Source organism: Eubalaena glacialis, chromosome 6 (assembly GCF_028564815.1).
Source record: "Eubalaena glacialis isolate mEubGla1 chromosome 6, mEubGla1.1.hap2.+ XY, whole genome shotgun sequence".
Taxonomy (NCBI): domain Eukaryota; kingdom Metazoa; phylum Chordata; class Mammalia; order Artiodactyla; family Balaenidae; genus Eubalaena; species Eubalaena glacialis.
In genome coordinates this window covers 132,050,106-132,072,460 of record NC_083721.1, presented here as the reverse complement: position 1 = coordinate 132,072,460, position 22,355 = coordinate 132,050,106, and the positions used below count along the sequence as shown (strand labels likewise).

Here is a 22,355-nt window from a genome sequence, read left to right as displayed (position 1 = left end):
ATACTTGACATATAACATTATATTAGTTTCAGGTATACAACATAATGATTCTATATTTGTATATATTGTGGAATGGTCACCACAACAAATCTAGTTAACATACGTCACCATACATAGTTACAAATTTATTTTCTTGTGATGAGAACTTTTAAGATCTATTCTCTTAGCAACTTTCAAATATGAAATACAGTATTATTAACTATAGTCACCATACTGTACATTACATCCCCATGACTTATTTATTTTATTCCTGGAAATTTGTACCTTTTGATCCCCTTCACCAATTTTGCCCCCCTTCTGTCTCTGGCAACCACCAATCTGAGCTTTTTTTTTTTTTTTTAAGATTCCACATATAAATGAGATCATACAGTATTTGTCTTTCTCTGACTGACTTATTTCACTTAGCATAAAACCCTTAAGGTCCACCCATTGCAAGATTTCTTTCTTCCTCATGCCTGAATAATATTCATATATATATAATATACATATATAATATTTTATTTATCCATTTATCGATTGGTAGACACTTAGGCAGTTTCCATCTGCCTAAGCGAGTTTGGCTATTGTAAATAATGCTTCAGTGAACATGGTGGTACATATACCTTTTCAAATTAGTGTTTTCATTTTCTTTGGATAAATACCCAGAAATGGAATTGCTAGATCACGTGGCAGTTCTGTTTTTAGTTTTTTGAGGAACCTCCATACTGTTTTCCATAGTGGCTGTATCAATTTACATTCCTACCAAGAGTGCACAAGTGTTCCCTTTTCTCCACATCCTCACTAACACTTGTTATTTCTTAACTTTTTGGTAATAGCCATTCTAACAGGTGTGAGGCTAAAACCTCATTGTGGTTTTGATTTGCATTTCCCTGATGATTAGTGACATTGAGCATCTTTCCATGTACCCATTAATCATTTGTATGTTTTCTTTGGAAAAATGTCTATTCAGATCCTCTGTCCATTTTTTAATCAGATTATTATTATTATTTTGCTGTTGAGTTATGAGTTCTCGCTCTCTATTTTTTTAATATTCATGTTATTTTATTGTTTAAAAATTCCATCCATCCTTTAATATTCATTGAAAATGCTGACTCCTCTATTTTTTAAAAAAATTATTTATTTTATTTATTTATTTTTGGCTGCATTGGGTCTTTGTTGTTGTGTGCAGGCTTTCTCTAGTTGTGGCGAGAGGGGGCTACTCTTTGTTGTGGTGCGTGGGCTTCTCATTGCAGTGGCTTCTCTTGTTGTGAAGCACAGGCTCTAGGTGCATGGGCTTCAGCAGTTGTGACTCACGGGCTCTAGAGCACAGGCACAGTAATTGTGGCTCAGGGGCTTAGTTGCTTTGCAGCATGTGGGATCTTCCTGGAACAGGGATCAAACCTGTGTCCCCTGCATTGGCAGGCGGATTCTTAACCACTGTGCCACCAGGGAAGTCCCTCTCTATATATTTTGGATGTTAACCCCTTATCAGATATATGTTTTGCAAATATTTTCTCTCATTCGGTTGGTTGCCTTTTCATTTTGTTGATTGTTTCTTTTTTTGTGCAGAAGCTTTTTAGTCTGATGTAGCCCCACCTGTTTATTTTTGCTTTAGTTGCGTTTGTATTTGGTGTCAAATTCAAAAAATCATTGCCAAGACCAATGTCAAGGAGCTTATTGCCTATGTTTTCTTTTAGAAGTATTGTGGTTTCAGTTCTTCCAGTGAAGTCTTGAATCCATTCTGAGTTAATTTTTGTGTGTGGTGTAAGGTAGTGGTCTAGTTTAATTCTTTTGCATGTGGATATCCGGTTTTCCCAACACTGTTTATTGAAGAGACTGTTCTTTCCCCATTGCATATTCTTGGTTCCTTTATTATAAATTAATTGATCACATATGCGGGGTTTATTTGTTGGCTCTTGATTCTGTTCCATTGATCTACACGTTTGTTTTTATGTCAATACTATACTGTTTTGATTACTATAGCTTTTTTTTTTTTTAATTTTATTTATTTATTTATTTATTTTTGGCTGTGTTGGGTCTTTGTTTCTGTGCGAGGGCTTTCTCCAGTTGTGGCGAGTGGGGGCCACTCTTCATCGCGGTGCGCGGGCCTCTCACTATCGCGGCCTCTCTTGTTGCGGAGCACAGGCTCCAGACGCGCAGGCTCAGTAGTTGTGGCTCACGGGCCTAGTTGCTCCGCGGCATGTGGGATCTTCCCAGACCAGGGCTCGAACCCGTGTCCCCTGCATTGGCAGGCAGATTCTCAACCACTGCGCCACCAGGGAAGCCCCTACTATAGCTTTTTAATAAAGTTTGAAATCAGGAGCACAATGCCTCCAGTTTTGCTCTTCTTTCTCAAGATTGCTTTGTCTACTGGGGTCTTTTGTGGTTCCACGCAAATTTTAGGATTGTTTGTTCTATTTCTGTGAAAAATGTCATTGGAATTTTGATAGGGATTGTGTTGAATCTATAGATTGCTTTGGGTAGTATGAATATTTTAACAACATTAATTCTTTCAGTCTATGAGTGTGGAATATCTTTCCATTAATTTGTGTCTTCTTCAGTTTCTTTCATTAATATCTTATCGTTTTCAATGTACAGGTCTTTTACCTCCTTGATTAAATTTATTCCCAGGTATCTATGTATGTATGTACGTATGTATGTATGTATGTATGTATTTATTTATTGGCTGCAGCACGCAGCATGTGGGATTTTCCCTGACCTGGGATCGAACTCGTGCCCCCTGCAGTAGAAGCGCAGAGTCTTAAACACTGGACCAGCAGGGAAATCCTATTTCCAGGTATTTTATTCTTTTTGATGCAATTGTAAATGGGTTGTTATCTTAATTTTTCTTTCTGATAACTTGTTATCAGTTTAAAGAAATGCAACACATTTTTGCACATTGATTTTGTACCTTGCAACTTTGCTGAATTCATTTATTAGCTCTAACGTTTTTCTCGTTGAGTCTTTAGTGTTTTCCATATATAATATATTATTTGCAAATAGTGACAGCTTTACTTCCTTTCTAATTTGGATGCCTTTTTTTTTTTCTTGCCTAATTGCTCTGGTCCATCTTGCAGACAGTAGATAGTGGGACTTCTCCTCCTCCATAACCACATGAGCCAATTCTTTTTTTTAAAATTAATTTTATTGAAGTATAGTAGATTTACAATGTCATGTTTAATTTCTGCTATACACTAAAGTGACTTAGTTATGCATATATGTATTCTTTTTCATATTCTTTTCCATTATGGTTTATCACAGGATATTGAATATATTGATAGTTCCCTGTGCTATACAGCAGGACCTTGTTGCTTATCCATTCTATATATAATAGTTTGCATTTGCTAATCTCAAACTCCCAATCCTTCCCTCCGCCACCCATACCTTTGGCAACCACAAGTCTGTTCTCTATATTTGTGAGTCTGTTTTTGTTTCATAGATATGTTCATTTGTGTCATATTTTAGATTCCACATATAAGTGATATCATATGGTATTTGTCTTTCTCTTTCTGACTTACATCACTTAGGATGATAATCTCTAGGTCCATCCTTGTTGCTGCAAATGACATTATTTCATTCTTTTTAATGGCTGAGTAATATTCCATTGTGTATATATACACCACATCTTCTTTATCCATTCATCTGTCACGAAACATTTAGGTTGTTTCTATGTCTTGGCTATTGTAAATAGTGCTGCTATGAACATAGGGGTGCATGTATATTTTCAGATTATAGTTTTGTCTGGGTATATGCCCAGGAGTGGGATTGTTGGATCACATGGCAACTCTATTTTTAGTTTTTTGAGGAACCTCCAAACTGTTCTCCATAGTGGCTGCACTAACTCACATTCCCATTAACAGTGTAAGAGGGTTCCTTTTTCTCCACACCCTTTCCAGCATTGTTATTTGTAGACTTTTAATGATGGCCATTCTGACTGGTGTGAGGTGGTACCTCATTGTTGTTTTGAGCCATTCTTATAATAAACCTCTCTATCTATCTATCTATCTATCTATCTATCATTTATCACCTGAAAGTTCTGTTTCTTTGGAGAACCCTAACCCTGACTAATACAGCAGGAAAGAGGGAAAATTGAGCCCGACACAGACATCACGAGAGAAGGGAGAGGAGTGTGTGTTGTGGAGATCAGGGAATGCTGAAAGGTGGTACCAACAGATGGCAAAAACTTCAAAGGGGGACTTCCCTGGTGGTCCAGTGGTTAAGAATCCACCTTCCAATTCAGGGGACGTGGGTTCAATCCCTGGTCAGGGAGCTAAGATCCCACATGCCACAGGGCAACTAAGCCCACACATCACAACTACTGAGCCCACACACAACTAGAGAACCCGCGTGTCGCAACTACAGAGCCCATGTGCTCTGGAGCCCATGCGCCACAACTAGAGAGAAGCCCATGAGCCGCAACTAGAGAGAAGCCCGTGCGCCACAACTAGAGAGAAGCCCATGAGCCGCAACTAGAGAGAAGCCCGTGCGCCACAACTAGAGAGAAGCCTGCGCACCGCAACTAGAGAAGCCCGCATGCTACAACTAAGACCCGATGCAGCCAAAAAAAAAAAAAAAAACTTCAAAGCAAGAGCAGCTCAGCAAGGGTGGAAGGGATGTCTGGAATTGCCTCTGGAAAAAAGGATAGGGCAGTTCTGTTCATTTCTCACAGAGCCCAAGGAGCCAGAAAAGATGAAGATTTTCCAAGATGGTGTGAAAAATGTGTGTGGTCTGGGGAAAACCAGGTTCCACATCTTGATAACAATTTTAACTGGAATTTAAGCCAGGTCTCTTGTAACCCAATCTTAGTAGCCAAAGAAACACAGTTCAGGGGAAAAAAATGTGAATTTAAAATACTTCTTTTTTTTCCTTCAGTTTTTAAAATAAAACACTAAGGGAGAAGTGCATTCATAATGCACAAGAAACATTTAAAAAATCCTCTCTCCCCACATGGATGGTAGCTGCTCTCCAAAATTTCCTCTAACACCCTTTACTCCTACCACGCAAACCTCACTAAGGTGAGAAGACACCGGTACTGCACTACACCTAATTGACGGAGAGCTCTGGCCCTTATTCTGAAATTAACTGCTGAATTTGCACTGAGGCCACGCCTCTCACAGGCTGCTCCCATCCAATCAGGGGCAGAAATATTTTGGCTCCAGGACTTAACAGCCTTGCTGAACTTTCCTTAAAACTGCATAGTAGTCTAAAAAGCTCCTAGTCCCCCTTCTTCCTTCTCTTTCTCCTTGACTGGGGTTCAGAGTTGGATTGCAACCTGACTGATAGTTCTCTCAGCCTCTCCCAGGTTTTGCTCCATTTTCTCTCACAGGTGGGCCCCTAACTGATTTCTTACATGTTTAATTCCCCTCTTGGCAGCTGCTTCTCTGAAGATTCAGACTAACACACTCTCCCAAATATGGCACCTCTTCCAAATTTACTCCTTCCTTCTATTTTGCCCATTTTTGCTGACAGTGGTCATTGACAAGAATAGGATGGCCAGATCAGGGTGACTCCTGTCTTGAAGTGTAGAAATAAGTCAGACATAGTAATTCATTGAAGGGGCACTAGGGACAGGAAAATAGGCCAGAGCATGCAAGGATTCCAAAGGGCAATTGTTGGGTAAATAAATCCTCCTCCTCCTCTTCCCACCCACCCTAGGCTGGGTCTTGCATCTGAAGTAGGAGAAATAACATGATAGATCTTTAGAATTCTGTATTGAGCACCCATGGGTGGGGCACTAGTACAGCAAAAAAGAAGACTGGGAGGAGAAAGAAGGGGAGGGAAAGAGAACTACCTGGACAGAGCACTTAGCTTCAGTCTAACAGTTGTTTCTGGATCCCTTCTGTGCTGGGCTTTCTGCTAAATGCTGGTTACTCAAAGTTAAATAAGAAAAAAATCTTCCTTGCTTCCTGAGGGACCGATAGTTTCCCTAACCCAAGTAGAGGGAGGATCAGTGTAGACTGCCTTGAGGAAATACCTGAGTAGAGCCTGGAAGGATGACTAGGCATAGGAGAAAACATGCTATTGTCTATTTGCTAGCTCAGTTCAATTCCACAAATACATTCTGAAGGCCTCCTGTGTGTTGCGCCTTGTTCCAGGTGCAAGGGCCACAGTGGTGAGCAAGCTGCCACAGTCCCTGCCCTCTGGCTTGGGAATTTAGTTGGGAAGAGCTCTAAACAATGTTAACACCGTGTGAGATGTGCCACAGGAGAGGGATCTGCAGAGCATCTTAGGACAAAGGAGTTCCAATGCCCCAACCCAAATCAAGTCCCAATGTCTGAATATGGCAAAATTCTTCACACTGTAACTACATCCCTGCTTTTCAGGCTCATGTACCACCATTCTCCCAAAAGCTGGGGACTCAACCATGTGTGTGAATCTGAACAGGCCATTATTCCTGGCATGCAGCTACCTTCTCAGAGATAACTCTCCTTTACACACCCAGCCTTGCCTAAATTCTCCCCTGTGCTACCAGGCTGGTCCTTTGTCTACCTGTCTAGATCAGAAAGGTCCTTAAAGCAGGGACCCAGATGCAGGGCCAAGAGCATCTACTACGGAGTCAGAGAGATGCAGGTGGGCTTTGTCCAGCCACATGCCTTCAAGCCTTAGACCCTCAGCTTCACTGCGTATGTAGGTGAACAATTCCTACTCCAGGAAAGTAATAAGTACTAGTGGTTAGTTCTTGGCACATAGCAGCTGCTCAAAAATGTTTGCTAAATTGAGTTCTATTAACGTTAAAGTCTCAGGCCAGAGTTTGGACTTTACGAAGGCCCTGGCTGTGAGCTGGAGCTCGGCGGGGTTAATGATCAACTTTAGCAGTTTTCTGTGGCTAAGAATGTGAAATATACACCTTGTTCTTTGCTTTGAAGAGCTGACTGTTAGCTGGGGAAACAGATGGACAAGCTCCCAACAGTTCAGTTCTAAATCCCTAGAGCAGTGGTTCTCAAACTCGAGCAAGCATCAAAATCACCTACAGGCCATCTGTTGAAACAGATTGCTGGCAACACCCCCGGAATTTCTGATTCAGTAGGTCTTGGATGGAGCCTGAGAATTTGAAAGTTTGCATTTCCAACTCGCTTTCAGGTGATGCTGAAGCCTGGTGCTCAGTAAGTGGTACATAATACGTCTGTGTTTGAATCCTGGTTCCACTACATCTCTAGTCTTGGCTGATCAAATCACTCTACCTCTCTGTGCTTCATTTGCTACATCTGTGAAATCAGGATAGTAAGCTAATGCAGGTAAATGCTTAAAGCAACACTTGGTACAGTGTTCAACAAACGTTCGTTAACTTTATTTTCTAAAGAAAGTGGGAGGACAAAACTAGGGGTCTAGGTAGCCAAAGAAAAGCAAGGGCTAAGTCGCTCTTCTGTGCAGCCTGGCGGGCACAACATCGGTTGACCAGGCCCACATATCTCACGGAGGCGCCCTAGCGCACCCTCAGGTCTCGAGCTCTCCTGCCTTTCTGCTAAACGCGCTCCGCGTTCCAGCCCACAGGCTCCCTACGTCCCGCCGACGCTGCGCAGGCGCAGACCCCGCGGTGCGCATACGACGCACATGCGCACTCAGGTGCGCTGGTACAGCAAAAATGGCGGCGGCGGCAATGCGCGTGGCGGCACCCGGAATCAGGCTCAGTGCTGTAGTGAGAAGTCTCCGGGCCGCGGTGCGCAGCGTGTGCACCCAACCTGTCTCTGTTAATGAGCGCATCGAGAACAAGCGTCAAGCCGCACTACTGGGAGGAGGGCAGCGCCGCATCGACGCGCAGCATAAACGAGTGAGTCCTAAAGGGGCCCAGGCCAGCCCGCTTCCGGCGGTCGCGACCTATCACAGCGTGCGCGGCTCGCGGCGTACGGGGCTTCCCAGCCAATCCGCGCGATGCCGCGAGGGGCGGGGCGGAGCCGAGGATGTTCACCTTGTGAACCTGTTGCCTTTCACTGGGGCAGGTAAAATCAGGACAAGCACCGTTGTGCTTTGTCACTGTCTGCTTTCCCTTTGGAAATTTAGACGGGTCTGGCTGGGCTCCAGCGGCTTACCAGTTAACAAGTATGAACTTTTGGACAAGTTACTCCTTTGGAGTCAATTTATTCTAAATAGAAGATGGTAATAATTCTCCCCTTGTAATCTTACTGGAATAAGACAGTGAAGCAATGATAGGCACTTAATTAAAAAAAAACCTTGTTATTCTGATGCCCCATGAAAGAGTGGTGGTAGGTTCTTGCTCCATTATGAAAGCAGGAAAATCAAGGCGTTTGGCAGGGGAAGTTACATGGGCAAACTCACATTCACCTGGGGTGGCTGTGTGGTGTGCGCAGGGAACTTGTGGAAACTCTGCCCCCCGAATGCCAGCCGAACCTCCTTTAGGGTATCAGCGTGCTTGCTGGGTAGGAAAGACACCTTCGGAAGCAGGTGTTTTTTCCTGGGGGTTCTCAGGTTACTCTGAGAGTTTGGCTGGAGTGAGCAGCTGAGGCACTGCCACCCACTGCCCGGGGTACTGCGAGGCCCAAATCGGTGGCTTGGGACTTGAAACGAGGCTCGCTCAGTGCGTCCTGGACACGTGTGAGTCTGGCCTGATGTGCTGGATGGGTTAAATAACCAATCTGGAAGATGCAAAAGTGAAATTTTTAGAGGTGAAGGACACTGAGGCATAAATTTACAGGCGTGGGGGTAGTGGGGTCTTTAGTGAGGACATTTGCACTGGCCCTTTATTAACTCTAATTTGAGCGTTAATTTAGATGTTGTAAATGCCCATTTGACAAGAGCCTGAAGGTGACAGTTCCGTTTTGCCATTTGGGAGTGAGATGTAAATTTGGTTGACAGTGTGTGGTGCCCGGAGTGCTTTTCCTCCCTCCCCTGAGGTCCCTGGGGTGGCAGTGTCTGGGGTGAGGGAACTTTATTATTATTATTTTTTGGCCGCATTGAGCGGCATGCGGGATCTTAGTTTCCCAACCAGGGATCGAACGGGTGCCCCCTGCAGTGGAAGCGGGGATTCTTAACCACTGGACCTCCAGGGAAGTTCTGTGAGGGAACTTTAGATTATCCTCTGGAAAGGCCTGTCAGTGCTCCCTGCACTCTTTCTGTTGGGGCCCATGGCTCAATCCCTCCCTGGAACATCATCCCACCCATTTCCAGGCGGATCTTACTGGATTTAGATGCGGCCTCCAGAAACTGTTTTTCTTTTGCCAAGGCTGACTTGGTCAGGAGGCTTACTTGGTTTAAATCTCCTACCCATACCCTTTTACATAATATTTGGACTACTTCCATAGGATAGATTCCCAGAAATGGAATTACTGGGTCAAAAGATACGAATATTTTTAACACTGATATATATTGCCAAATTGCTTTCTTGAAAACTTATTTTATTTTACACAGTAGTGTAGAGGATTACCTTTTTGTTTTAATACCACCTCACTGGCTTTGGCTTCCTTCTTAAGGGGAAAATATAGCTAGTTAGCGGTGTTTTTTTTTTTTTTTTTTTAACCAGGGTCGGGGATAGACAATGGACCCAGTTACTGGTCTTGGTCTAAGGGTTTGGGAGCCCAAGCAATGGAGGCTCTTGACAGGTTGAAGTCTCCAACCTCACCCCCTCCAAGAACCATTTTTTAACTCCTCTCAAGTGAGCTCTTTAGCACTCTCTGTCCCACTCTTTTTCTACTAAGCCACTCTCCGCTGTGGGGTTGTCTGTGTATCACAGAGTCACTGTCAGGGGTAGGGTCCCTAAGCAGGGCCCCCAATGTAGGAGAAGACCCTGGAGGAGGCAGGAGAAGAGCCAGGAAGTGTCCTTGGGGCTGGACCCTAGTGAGGTGAGCTTCTGTGGGGTTCCTTAGAAGAAGCTTGTGAACCAGGGGGTGTAGCCTCAGACCCTTCGTGAAGTCTGCTTTAGCTTTCTATCTCCTGCTTCTCCGTTCTCTTTTTTACTGCTCCTTGGGTCTCCAGTAAATGTTTATAGAACTCGTTATCTTGTTCCAGGGTCAGGCTCTCCTTACCCCCACTTCTCCTCTCTGCCTTTTCCTCCTACTCCCTTAATTTGCTTCCACAGTTAGTGGCTCCTGGAACAGCCGGTCTGCCCTGATTTCCTTACTGGCTGAATTCTACTGATAACACCTTTCTCTTGGGCAGGTTTATGGAATAGAGGCTTTCACATGGGGTGAAGGCAAAAACTAGTCCTCCTGGCCCTCCCATGAGCACTCCTTGCTTATTGACTTTTGTCTATGATGACATCACTGAGTGATTTTTGTTGCATTTTAGGGAAAGCTAACGGCCAGAGAGCGGATCAGTCTCTTGCTGGACCCTGGCAGTTTTGTTGAGAGCGACATGTTTGTGGAACACAGATGTGCAGATTTTGGAATGGCTGCTGATAAGAATAAGGTATCTGTTCACAGTGGTGGTGCAGGCCTCCAGGTTTCACTTACCAGCTGTGGCCCTGCTGTTCGACACACTAGATTAATGAAGTCCTTTCAGGATTCAGGATGCATTGAAACATTTTCAAGTGTGGGGCCCTGGAATTGCAGAAGTGCCTCTTGAGAGGCACTGCTGGGGCCTCCAGGTTCCCCACTCACCTTTGTCTACAGATGAAGGAATGTGGGTGCACTACTCATACCTTGTGCAGGGTGACTCTGGCCCAGCTCCCAGGGCTCTGGTGTGGGTTCACAGTTCTCGCTGGTATAGAATGACAAACTTAGAAGGAGAGTTGAGAATTTTTTTTGATTGTGTTCTGGTCTGCCTAGGCACCAGGGACCCCTAAAGGCTAACCAGTCGCCTCTTTTGACATACTTTAAGTTTATGCCTTGGAGTTTTGGAGGTCAGAGTTACCAACACTTGTTCCTTTAGTTGGGTGTTCTCCATGGTGCACAGAGTTCTTTGGACTCTCTTTTGGTTCATTTATTTTCAAGACTATGATCAAAGATTTGTAACCTTGGCACTAAACTTGCTGGCTCCATTTGAGCCATTATGGGCCACACAGTGACTGTCAGAATTCCAAGCAAAATGATAGGTTTGCCTTTTTAAGGTTTGGGGGTGGGATGTGTGGCTCTGTAGAAGTTGCCATGTTTTGTTATATATTCTCCTTCCTCCTGTGAGTGTTTGGTAGTGGCACCCATAGGGGGTCCCCTGATTATTCTGCTTTTAGGAAGGAGGGTGAGGCCCAAGACTACAGTGTTCTGTTGATGAAGCAGTAGCCCAGTGCTTGCTGTTGCAGAGCTGAGGGGGGAAGCGGGAATTCCTTCATGTTCTTTATTCATATTGAATTTTAAGGAATTTGGGGTGTAGTTTTTTTTTAGGGGGAGTCTTTCCTTGGGGCATAGCTGCGAAATTAATTAAGAGAAGTATTTGTTTTTTTTAACTTTTATTTTTCTATTTTTCTGGTAGTTTCCTGGAGACAGTGTGGTCACTGGACGGGGCCGAATCAATGGAAGATTGGTTTATGTCTTCAGTCAGGTATTTCATACTCTAATTGGCTGAGGTTTCCTCAAGGGCAGAGCCAGGAACAAAATATGTGAGAAGAAAACAGTCCTGGGGAATGAAAACTTGCCTGTAGTTGGGGCAGGTGAGGGAATTACTTTGTTTCTTAGTGCGTATGTCCGGCGTATTACACTATTATAATGTAATAGGGTGTTTTTAATTAGGGAGAAAGACTCCTTAGTCGGTTTGGGGGAGGATCACAGGGCAGTAGTCATCTGAGAAGACCCAGGAACCGGGAGTTTATCCAAGTGAGTGAGATTCCTCTTGGCATGTTGGGTGCGTGCCGGGAGGGCAGCCGTGTCCTGGGCAGATTGTGTGGACCTGCGGGAGTGCAGCAGATGCAGCTTGGGCAGAGGGGATTTGACTCTCAGAGCCACAGGCCCCTTGAGTTTTAGGCTTTCATGAAAGAGTTCAAACAATTTTTGTTAGGCTGCATCAAGACATACAGTTTCTTCACACGGACACCATAGGAGAATGTAGTAGGCAGAATAACGGCCTGCAAATATATCCAAATCCTAATCCCTGAAACCCGTGAATATGTAATTTTACCTGACAAAGGGGAATTAAGCTTGCAGATGGAATTAGTGTTACTAATCAGTTGACCTTAAAATAGAATAGCTTGGGTTATCCAGGTGGGCCCAGTGTAATCACAAGGGCCCTTAAAAGTGGGAGAGAGGCAGAAGGGGAGGTCAGAGTAATGCTATGTGAGAAGGACTTGGTCTGCCGTTGCTGGCTTAGAAGAGGGAGGAAGGGGGTCATGAGGTGAGGAATGTAAATAGATGGTCTCTAGAAGCTGGAAAAGATAAGACAGCAGATTCTCCTCTGGAGCCTCCAGAAAGGAGCATAGCCTTGCTAACCTTGATTTTAGCTCACTGAGACCCATGTAGGACTTCTAAATTACAGAACTGTAAGATAATGAATGTGTGTTGTTTCAAGCCACTGAATTTGTGTAATTTGTTACAGCAGCAGTAGAAAACTAACACAAAGAACATATTGTATACTATTTTTTGTTTGATTTTTTTTTCTCCACTAAGAGTTGGAAATATGTATATAATTCTAAATATTTAGTTTCTTTTACAGATCTTAAAGGTATAGAGCTTATTTAGGAACCTAGAATGTTTTCCGGGTTTGAGAGTAAAATAATTATACTTGATTATTTTAAGAGTTATTTAGACAGTACTCATTTGCCAATAGAATTACTTTTAAAATATTTTAAAACTGTTACAAATGGGTCTGCCAAATGCCTAACTAGAAGGGATCATCTCTCTTTTGTAATTTATGAGAGCTAGGCAAAGAATTGTATAGAAGGAACCATTAGTAAGATAGCTAGAACAAAGAAGGCTATTGTGCTTTCTGGGCACAATGTTCCCTTAACTATTAAGGAGATAACAAAAATTCATTGAATTGATGCTTTGGAGCACCTCTTACGCCTGTGGGTTTGGGTGGGAGTGAGGGGGAGGTGGAGATGACCGAGACAGTTCTTGCCCTGGAGAAGCTAATCATTTTGTAGGTAGAATGGGGCAGAACAGGAGTGGCTACAGTTACCGATAGCCGGTGAGAGGTTCTGGGCAAGTGCCATGGACTCAGGACAAGGGAAGATCACATCCGGATCCAGGAAAGCTTTAGGGAAAATGGGGCATGTGAAGTAGGCCCTGAAGGATACTGAGGGGGAGGAGTGATGGGTCAGCTTTTTTGTAGTGATCCCCCAAATGTTAATATCTGCAGGCATTTTTTTTCTGCAGGGAGCTTCTGTTTTTCCAGAGAAGCAGTCGCAGTCTTTTGCGTGATAATTGGCTTTAGATGTGTTCTGGGGGAGTGGGGTGGGAGGAAGGAGGGGCCAGCAGTGGCTCATCATTCACTGTACAGATTAGGCATCTCACCTGTTTTCAGCCTTGCCTTTGCTGCTTTTTGTGCCTGGGGATTGTGACTCCAGAAGCCTTCTGGTTAAGTTTCTTTAGAGAGTAGACCTTCTTTCTCCTCTCCAGGTGAAGAAGAGGCCCTGTGGGGTCTAACTGCTCCCAACACGGACTTCCTGTCAGTCTGCTTTCCAGCGCACTTTCTGTGGTTCCTGGGCTGTCCCCTCCTGTGGTTACTCCCTCTGCAGGTGTAAAGGCTTCCATTTGCTCCAAGTCAGATATTCTTGTGCTTTCACTTCCCTCATTTGTTCACTCTCTCTTCTGCTGTTGTTTCCTCTTCCTTTTTTTGTCCTCGTGGGCTGAATGTGTTTTTAATTCCCTACTATCTTTTTGATGGGAGTTTAGGAAGGAGGTCATTCCTGCAAGAAGCTTTTTATATCAGAAGGTAATGAAAATCCAGAAGCAAGAAGAAGCAGTGAGGACTCTGATTCACTTCTTTCACCTCCTTTGTCAAAACAGCAGATATTTCCTAGTAATAGAAATGTCTGTTTGACCTCCACAGAATCTGATTTTTTTGGGTTAATTCTGCCTGAAAAGTTTTCCTTCCCTCAGAGCTACAAGTCATTTTTGTATACAAAGACTAGGTCTTTTGCTCTTCACATTACATGAACTCCTTTTAAGACATTTTATTCACTATTCATTCTATGGAATACTTTATGTCACACTTTTCCCCTAATCTTTTAAACTTCTGAAAATCCTTTAAAAACTTTTATCTATGAATTTTCCATTTTCTCCTCCTATTGGGTCTTCATCTCTGGCTAGTCACTCCATATTATTTTTTGATTTGTTTTCTTTTTAGGATTTTACAGTTTTTGGAGGCAGCCTGTCGGGAGCACATGCCCAAAAGATCTGCAAAGTAAGTATTTATTTATTTTTTATAAATTTTCTTTTTTTAAAAAAATTTTTATTTTATTTTTGGCTGCATTGGGTCTCCGTTGCTGTGTGCGAGCTTTCTCTAATTGCGGTGAGCAGGGACTACTCTTCGTTGTGGTGCGCGGGCTTCTCAATGTGGTGGCTTCTCTTGTTGCAGAGCGTGGGCTCTAGGCGCATGGGCTTCAGTAGTTGTGGCACACGGGCTCAGTAGTTGTGGCTCACAGTCTCTAGAGCGCAAGCTCAGTAGCTGTGGCACACAGGCTTAGTTGCTCTGCGGCATGTGGGATCTTCCCGGACCAGGGCTCGAACCTGTGTCCCCTGCATTGGCAGGCGGATTCTTAACCACTGCACCACCAGGGAAGCCCCCAAAGTAAGTATTTAATATTGAAAACAAACTCAATACTTTCATCAGTCACATGGGGTGGGGCAGAGGTGTGCAGGATGTGGTGCTGACCTGAAGGTGCCTTCAGTCCAGGGCAGGAGGTCTTAACATTTTTTGTAGCATGGATCCCTTTGGCAGGCTGGTGAAGCCGGACGCGCATTTTTTATATTTTTTTAAAATTTAAAGTCTTTATTGAATTTGTTACAGTATTGCTTCTGTTTTATGTTTTGGTTTTTTGGCATGAGGCATGTGGGATGTCAGCTCCCTGACCAGGGATTGAACCTGCACCCCTTGCATTGGAAGGTGAAGTCTTAACCACTGGACTGCTGGGGAAGTCCCTGGACCCTCATTTTTACACATGCATAAAGTAAAATGTAGGATTACAAGAGATTGAAAATTAAAAAATCACATTTGTAATATATATGCTTCCTTATTAATGAATTAAATAACGAGATTTAGCAGTGGATAAACTGCTATAATTTCAAAGTTGGCATGAGTTGAAAACGATATTTCAAGATATCTGCCAGAAAGTGGGACCCACCAGAAAGTGGGAATTTCCTGGTGGTCCAGAGGTTAACTAAGATCCCACATGCCGTGCGGTGTGGCCAAAAAAAAAAAAAAAAAAAAAAGATATTTGTAGCAACTTTAATGTGGCATAAAAATCTGTAGCTTCTATTAATGACAAAGTCACAGGTATTTCTAATACTGCTGTGGTTAATAAAATGTAAAAATTTCCAAGTTCATGGACTCCTTGAAATCTACTCACAGGCTCCTTACAACTTTGAGGACCCCAAGTAAAGTACCCATGGTCTAGGTGGAGAATCCAGGTACTAAAAAAGCAGTGCAAGGATTACGTGATGGTGTTTAAAAAATGCTGCTACAGATGAGATGCTCTGGTGGTGAATACAAGTGTAGATCATATTTGGGGAGTTTTGGAATAAAGGTAGAGTTGACATTTAGTAGCTGGGCAGGGCTTCCCTGTGTAATGGAATACCTGGCTTCTCGGTGTGGTCCTGTCATGTGTTACTCCTGAGACCTTGGGCCAATCACTAAACTTTTAAACCTTCCTAATTTCCTCTTATTGCCTCTGTTGTGATTGCTAAATGAGATAATGGAAGTGAAAGTGCTTTGTAAATTCTCAAGGACTGTTAGAAATGTTGCTCATTAGGCTGTCAACTACTGACCCATGAGGAAAATCTGTCTTATTAGAAGTAAAAGGCCTGGGCCTGGCCTCCAGTTAATAGATGGGTCCACATTTACTTTCACAAAAATACTGCTTTGCCATTCTATCAGTTCAAAATATTATTTTGTTCAGGCCCAGGCTGAAAAAATATTACAGCCTGGGCCTGAGGCTCTAGAAATGGTTGCCATGAACAGTCTTCGCCCCTGCAAATGGGAAGTACTTTGGCTCTTGGCTGCTTGGGGGGCTTTAATCAGCGGTTTAAATATCTGATTTTCTGTCTTCCACGAGGTACCCAATCATCATGTGGAATGGAGCCAGTGTTATGGACTCCTGTTTTGAAAAGTACACTCAGAACATTTTCCAGAAAACCACCATGGTGCTTTGTAAATGCTGTTTTTCATAACAGGATCAGTTGTCTCACAAAAGATTTTTCTGCTATCTCAGATCATGGACCAAGCCATGACAGTGGGGGCTCCGGTGATTGGACTGAATGACTCCGGGGGAGCACGGATCCAAGAGGGAGTAGAGTCTTTGGCTGGCTACGCAGACATCTTTCTGGTGAGAAACCGTTAATAGAGAATGGAAGAGTACAGAGAGTTCTCTAAGCTGCGTCCTGGTCAGAGCTTTCCCATCTTACCTCATTGTGTCCTGTAGCTCCTTCCTGTGTCATTGGGGTGGCATGAAGGGTGGATGAAAAGCAAGAGAGATGGGGGTTCCTGGTGGCCTAGTGGTTAGGACTCTGCTGTGGCCCCGGTTCAATCCCTGGTCGGGGGAACTGATAAGGTGGGGAGGGTTATCTTTCTTTTTCTTTCATAGAGGCCACTGATACTTATAGGGGAAAACAAAATTAAAGATTATTCAGAAGGGAAAGTCACTTAAATATTTTTTTTTTCAAAAGCAAGGAGGAGGGAATATAAAAGATTAAAATGAACTGACTTGCTAAAAATTAGGAATTTTATTATTATTATTTTAACTTTATATCAGAGTATAGTTGATGACCAATGTTATGTTAGTTTCAGATGCACAGCAAAGTGATTCAGTTATACATATACATGTATTTATAGAATTAACAGTTTTAAAAAAAGCAATGATTTTTGTTTTTTGTTTTTTTTTGTTTTGGTTAAGACATTACAAGATCATTATACAAAGTTCAAGCTGTAGTACAAAGAAGAAAGAAATCCTACCATCACCCGAGATCCCACCATTCAGAAGCATTTGGTGAACATCATTTCAGATATCTGCTTTCTTACAGACTAAAAGAGAAAGAAATGAAAAGAAACACAAACATTAAATGCATTATTTGAAGTAGGAAGTGCATTGTGAGAGTATAGTAAGGGAGGTTGGGGTGAGGGAGAGATACTGCCAGATGTAAACTTGAGAGAAGGGACAGATCAGCATTTCCAGGGAGGGGAGGAAAGAAAGGACAGAGACAGGCAGACATTGTTTCTAATCAGGCCAGCTGTTCTTGTCATCACATCCCCTGACCTGCAGGCTTATGAGGGTTTTATTCCCTGCCACTGCCCTTTGTGATCAGTCAGAAAAATGTGTGTTTACTTTGTGTACGATACTCTGGTAGTTGTGGGAGTACTTGTGTTCGTTGAGAAGCCACTTTGTAGATCTTAAACCTACTTTTTAATCTTTAAACTTGAGTTCTGGGGATAGCGCACTGGGGAGTAAAGGCACTCCCGTATGTCTTTTACCCACATTCACCAGTTGTTTACATTTTGCCTGTTTGCTCTATCATTTTCTCTCCGTATGCACATATTTGCACGTTATATTTTTCTGAAACATTTGAGAGTAAATTGGAGATTGTGCCTCCTTTATCTCTTAAATCCTTCATTGTATGTTTTCTAAGAACAAGGACATTCTTATATAAACAGAGTACAGTAATTGGGAAACTTAATATTGATTCATCAGTATTATTCTTATTCATGGTCCTTATTCATATTTCATCAAATGATCCTAATAATGGCCTTTATAGTTATCCCCCCTCCCCCCCCCCCACCGAATCCAGGATTAAGTACTGCCTTTAGTTGTCATATATCTTTAATCTCCTTCAATCTGGAGCATTTCCTCAATTTCTCTTTGTCTTCTATGACTTTTGATATTTTTTAAAACAGCTTTATTGAGGTATAATTTACGAAGCATAAAATCCATCCATTGTAAGCATACATTTCAACGATTTTTAAGAAACTTGTGCAACCATCCCCACAGTCTACAATTTAGAATCTTTCCCTCCAAAAAGATCCTTCCTGCCTGTTTTCAGTCAATTCCTACCCAGCCCTAGGTAGCCACTGATCAGCTTTCTGCCTCTACAGTTTTTTCATCTCTCTTCACTTAACATAATGTTTTTGAGGTTCATTCATATTGTACTGTGTATTAGTGGTTTGTTTTTATTGCTGAATAATATTATATAGATATACCATATTTTGTTTATCCATCCACTAGTTGATGGACATTTGGGTAGTTTTTACATTTTGAATATCATAAATAATGCTGCTATGGACATTTGTATATAACTCATTGTGTGGACATATGTTTTCATAGCCCTTGAGTAGATTCCTAAGAGTGAAATTGTTGGATCAAATTATTGAACCCAAGTTCTTGTGCCCAATGCACAGTGAAGCCAAACAAACGGAAATGTTGGCGATTGGAGCAGAGAAAAGTTTATTGTAGGGCCAAGCAAAGACCTGAACTCCTCCATGGGTTTCAGGGAAGAGTTTTCAAGGGGAAAGTGAGGGAGGGGAGTAGCAGGGTGTGTGTGTCTGATTGGTTGGTGGTGAGGTAGCAGGGTGGTGTTTCAGGAATCTCAGTCATCAGCCTTCTGGTTCCAACCAGTCTGGGGTCCACATGCTTGTGCTCAGGGGGCCTGAGTTCCTGTAGAAGAACTCAGAGATATGTATCAAATTGTTATGCACATCCTCTGAGGAGGAACCAGGCCCAGGCCCCATGCCGCACTATTATTTCTTTCTGCATTCCCTCAATCCCCTAATTAGTAACTATTTGAGTCTGTCCTTTGGAACTCAGGGAAGGTCTAGGAGGCTAAAACCTTTTTCCTACAAACAAGAAATGGGGGACACAGAAAGGCTTTTGTACTTGGGAGGGCCTCACAGGGTCCTGCTCGGTTTCATTATAAGTTTATGTATAACTTTTTAAGAAACTGCCAAATTTTTTCCCAAAGTGACTATACCCTTTTATATTACCACAAGCAGTGTAATTGAGGGTTTCAGGTTCTCCCCATCCTTGTTGACACGTAGTATTGTCAATCTTTTCCATTATAGCCATTTCAGTGGTAAGTAGTGGTATCTCTCTGTGGTTTTAATTTGCATTTCCCATCTGACTAATCCTGTTGAGTATCTTTTTATGTACATGGTAGTCATTTGTATATCTTCTTTGCTGAAATGTTTGTTCAGATCTTTTGCTCATTTTGTAATTGGATTTTGGGTAAGAGTTCTTTATATATTCAGGATACAAGTCCTCTATCAGATATATGATTTTCAAATATTTTTTTACTAGTCTGTGGCTTTTTATTTCTTTTATTTTTTTAAAAAATTAATTAATTTATCATTTATGTTTGGCTGTGTTGGGTCTTCGTTGCTGTGTGTGGGCTTTCTCTAGTTTCAGGGAGTGGGGGCTACTCTTCGTTGCGGTGCGCAGGCTTCTCATTGCAGTGGCTTCTCTTGTTGCGGAGCATGGGCTCTAGGCACGCGGGCTTCAGTAATTGTGGCATGTGTGCTCAGTAGTTGTAGCTCGCGGGCTCTAGAGCACAGGCTTAGTAGTTGTGGCACACGGGCTTAGTTGCTACATGGTGTGTGAGATCTTCCTGGACCAGGGCTCGAACCTGTGTCCCCTGCATTGGCAGGCGGATTCTTAACCACTACGCCACCAGGGAAGTCCCTGTGGCTTTTTATTTCTTAATGGTGGCGTTTTTTTTTGTTGTTTTGTTTTTTTTAATAAATTAATTTATTTTATTTATTTATTTTGGCTGTGTTGGGTCTTCGTTGCTGTGCACGGGCTTTTCTCTAGTTGCGGCGAGCGGAGGCTGCTCTTCGTTGCGGTGCGTGGGCTTCTCATTGTGGTGGCTTCTCTTGTTGCAGAGCACGGACTCTAGTCACGCGGGCTTCAGTAGTTGTGGCTCGCGGGCTCTAGAGCGCAGGCTCAGTAGTTGTGGTGCGCGGGCTTAGTTGCTCCGCGGCATGTGGGATCTTCCCCGACCAGGGCTCGAACCCGTGTCCTCTGTATTGGCAGGCGGATTCTTAACTACTGCACCACCAGGGAAGCCCAATGGTGGCATTTTAAGTGCAAAAGTTTTAAATCTTAAAGTCCAGTTTATCAGTTTTTTTCTTTTGTAGGTCATGCTTTTATTCTCATATAAGAACTGTGCCCAATACAAAGTCATGAAGATTTTGTCTAGTGGTTTTGTTGCCAACCAGGGTTCTTGGCCTCCTTAATCAATAGAAATTGGTCAGAGGCCAGACAAGAAATTCAGGCAAGGCTTTATTGGGGCCCCTGCTGCAGCAGGAGGGAGCGAGAACAAACAACAGGTTCCCTTGCTTGCTTGCTCACTGAGGGGGGTGCAGGCGAGCTTTTTCATTACATTGGGTGAGGGTAGGGGTGTGTCTGGGAGTCAGGCTGGAGGGGTGGCTTAGGTGGTCTGCCCACCCTTTAGGTGGTGTTGTGTGCAGGGGGCATGTGCAGTGCCCTGCTTTAGCTCCGGGCTCTTCAAAAGTGGCAGTTGCGTTTTTTGGTCTCTTTGTATCTTTTGTCCAGAATTTGCCCTGATTGCACCTGCATGCAGTTATTTTTAGTCCCATGTAGTTTCCTTGTATTTTGTTGCTCGAGGAGAGGTGTGTCCAGGTGCAAGCACTGCAGCACTGCAGCAAAGGGTCCCAGCTCCCAGCCTGTCTCAGTTTTTTTTCATGGGGTTTTATAGATTTTTGGCCTTATATTAGGTCTGTGATCCCTTTTGAGTTAATTTTTGAGTATGGTGTGAGGTCGGGTCCAAATTCATCCTTGTCCCACCACCATTAATTGACATGACTATTCTTTCTCTACTGAATGGTCCTGGCACTTTGGTGGAAAGAAAATCAATTGACCATAAATATAAGGGTTTATTTCTGGACTCAGTTTTTTTCCATTGATGTATACGCTTATCCTTACATCAGAAGCACACTTTCTCTTCTGATAGTCTTATAATGTGTATGTTGATACATTTGATTTCCCACAGGTCCCTCAGCCTCTGTTCTTTTTTCCTTTTTTTTTTTTTTTTTTTTGCTGTTCCTCAGAGTTGTGGACTTAAAAACTGTTCACAAACTAAAAGTTGTGTCAACTTAAAAAAAAATGCACAATGTGAGAGTTGCGAGTTAAGTTTTATTTGGGGCAAAATGAGGACTGCAGCTCGGGAGACAGCATCCCAGATAGCTCTGAGAAACTGCTCCAAAGAGGTAGGAGGGAAGGTCTGTATATATGTGATTTTGGTGAAGGGGGAAAACATGTAATCAAGCACATATTTTTTGTAGAAGTTTTCTGCTAGTCTCATGAAAGTTACTGCTAGTCACAAGGAGCAGATGTCACCATGAAGGATTGTAGTGTTTTTCTAGATATGAGGAGATACAAGAATTGGTCTCAGGGGCTTCCCTGGTGGCGCAGTGGTTGAGAATCTGCCTGCTAATGCAGGGGACACGGGTTCGAGCCCTGGTCAGGGAAGATCCCACGTGCCGCGGAGCAGCTGGGCCCGTGAGCCACAATTACTGAGCCTGCGCGTCTGGAGCCTGTGCTCCGCAAAAGAGAGGCCGCGATAGTGAGAGGCCCGTGCACCGCGATGAAGAGTGGCCCCCACTTGCCACAACTAGAGAAAGCCCTCGCACAGAGACGAAGACCCAACACAGCCATAAATAAATAAATAAATATTAAAAAAAAAAAAAAAAAAGAATTGGGCTCATAAAATTGGCTCCTGAAAATATCTAACATTCTGAAGACCCGTTCTGCCAGTTTTTCCCAGAGCACGGAGTTCCTAATTTCAGCTCTCCACCCTGAACTCCTTTCGGGGCGGTGTTGAAAGTCAGCAGCTGCAAATGCACAAGATTTAATCCTTGTAGAGGTAGATGGCAAGTGCCAATAGTAGTTGACATTTATTTTTTAATATTTGTTTATTTATTTGGTTGCACCAGGTCTTAGTGGTGGCAGGCGGGCTCCTTAGTTGCGGCTCGCTGGGCTCCTTAGTCGTGGCATGCGAACTCTTAGTTGCGGCAGGCATGTGGGACCTAGTTCCCTGACCAGGGATCGAACCCAGGCCCCCTGCATTGGGAGCACAGAGTCTTATCCACTGTGCCACCAGGGAAGTCCCTAAACTTAGACATTCTAAAATGTACAGTTCAGTGGAATTGAATGCATTCATAATTTTATGCACCTACCATTGTCCACCTCCATAACTTTTTTTTAAAGTGTCAATTCTTTTTTTTTTTATGTTTTTTAACATCTTTATTGGAGTATAATTGCTTCACAATGTTTTGCTAGTTTGCGCTGCACAACAAAGTGAATTAGCCATATGCATACATATATCCCCAAATCC

General features: G+C 43.1%; 1 protein-coding gene across 1 annotated transcript in view; it reads left to right on the top strand.

The window, feature by feature from the left end:
- The first annotated feature begins 7,537 nt into the window (after nt 1-7,537).
- The window catches only part of PCCB (propionyl-CoA carboxylase subunit beta), an 83,649-nt gene continuing 68,831 nt past the window's right edge, over nt 7,538-22,355 (top strand). The window contains exons 1-5 of the mRNA XM_061194631.1: nt 7,538-7,747; nt 10,219-10,338; nt 11,338-11,406; nt 14,146-14,202; nt 16,229-16,342. Coding sequence (XP_061050614.1) covers nt 7,562-7,747; nt 10,219-10,338; nt 11,338-11,406; nt 14,146-14,202; nt 16,229-16,342 — 546 coding nt within the window. The 5' untranslated portion in view covers nt 7,538-7,561. The remainder of the gene's footprint in view (nt 7,748-10,218; nt 10,339-11,337; nt 11,407-14,145; nt 14,203-16,228; nt 16,343-22,355) is intronic.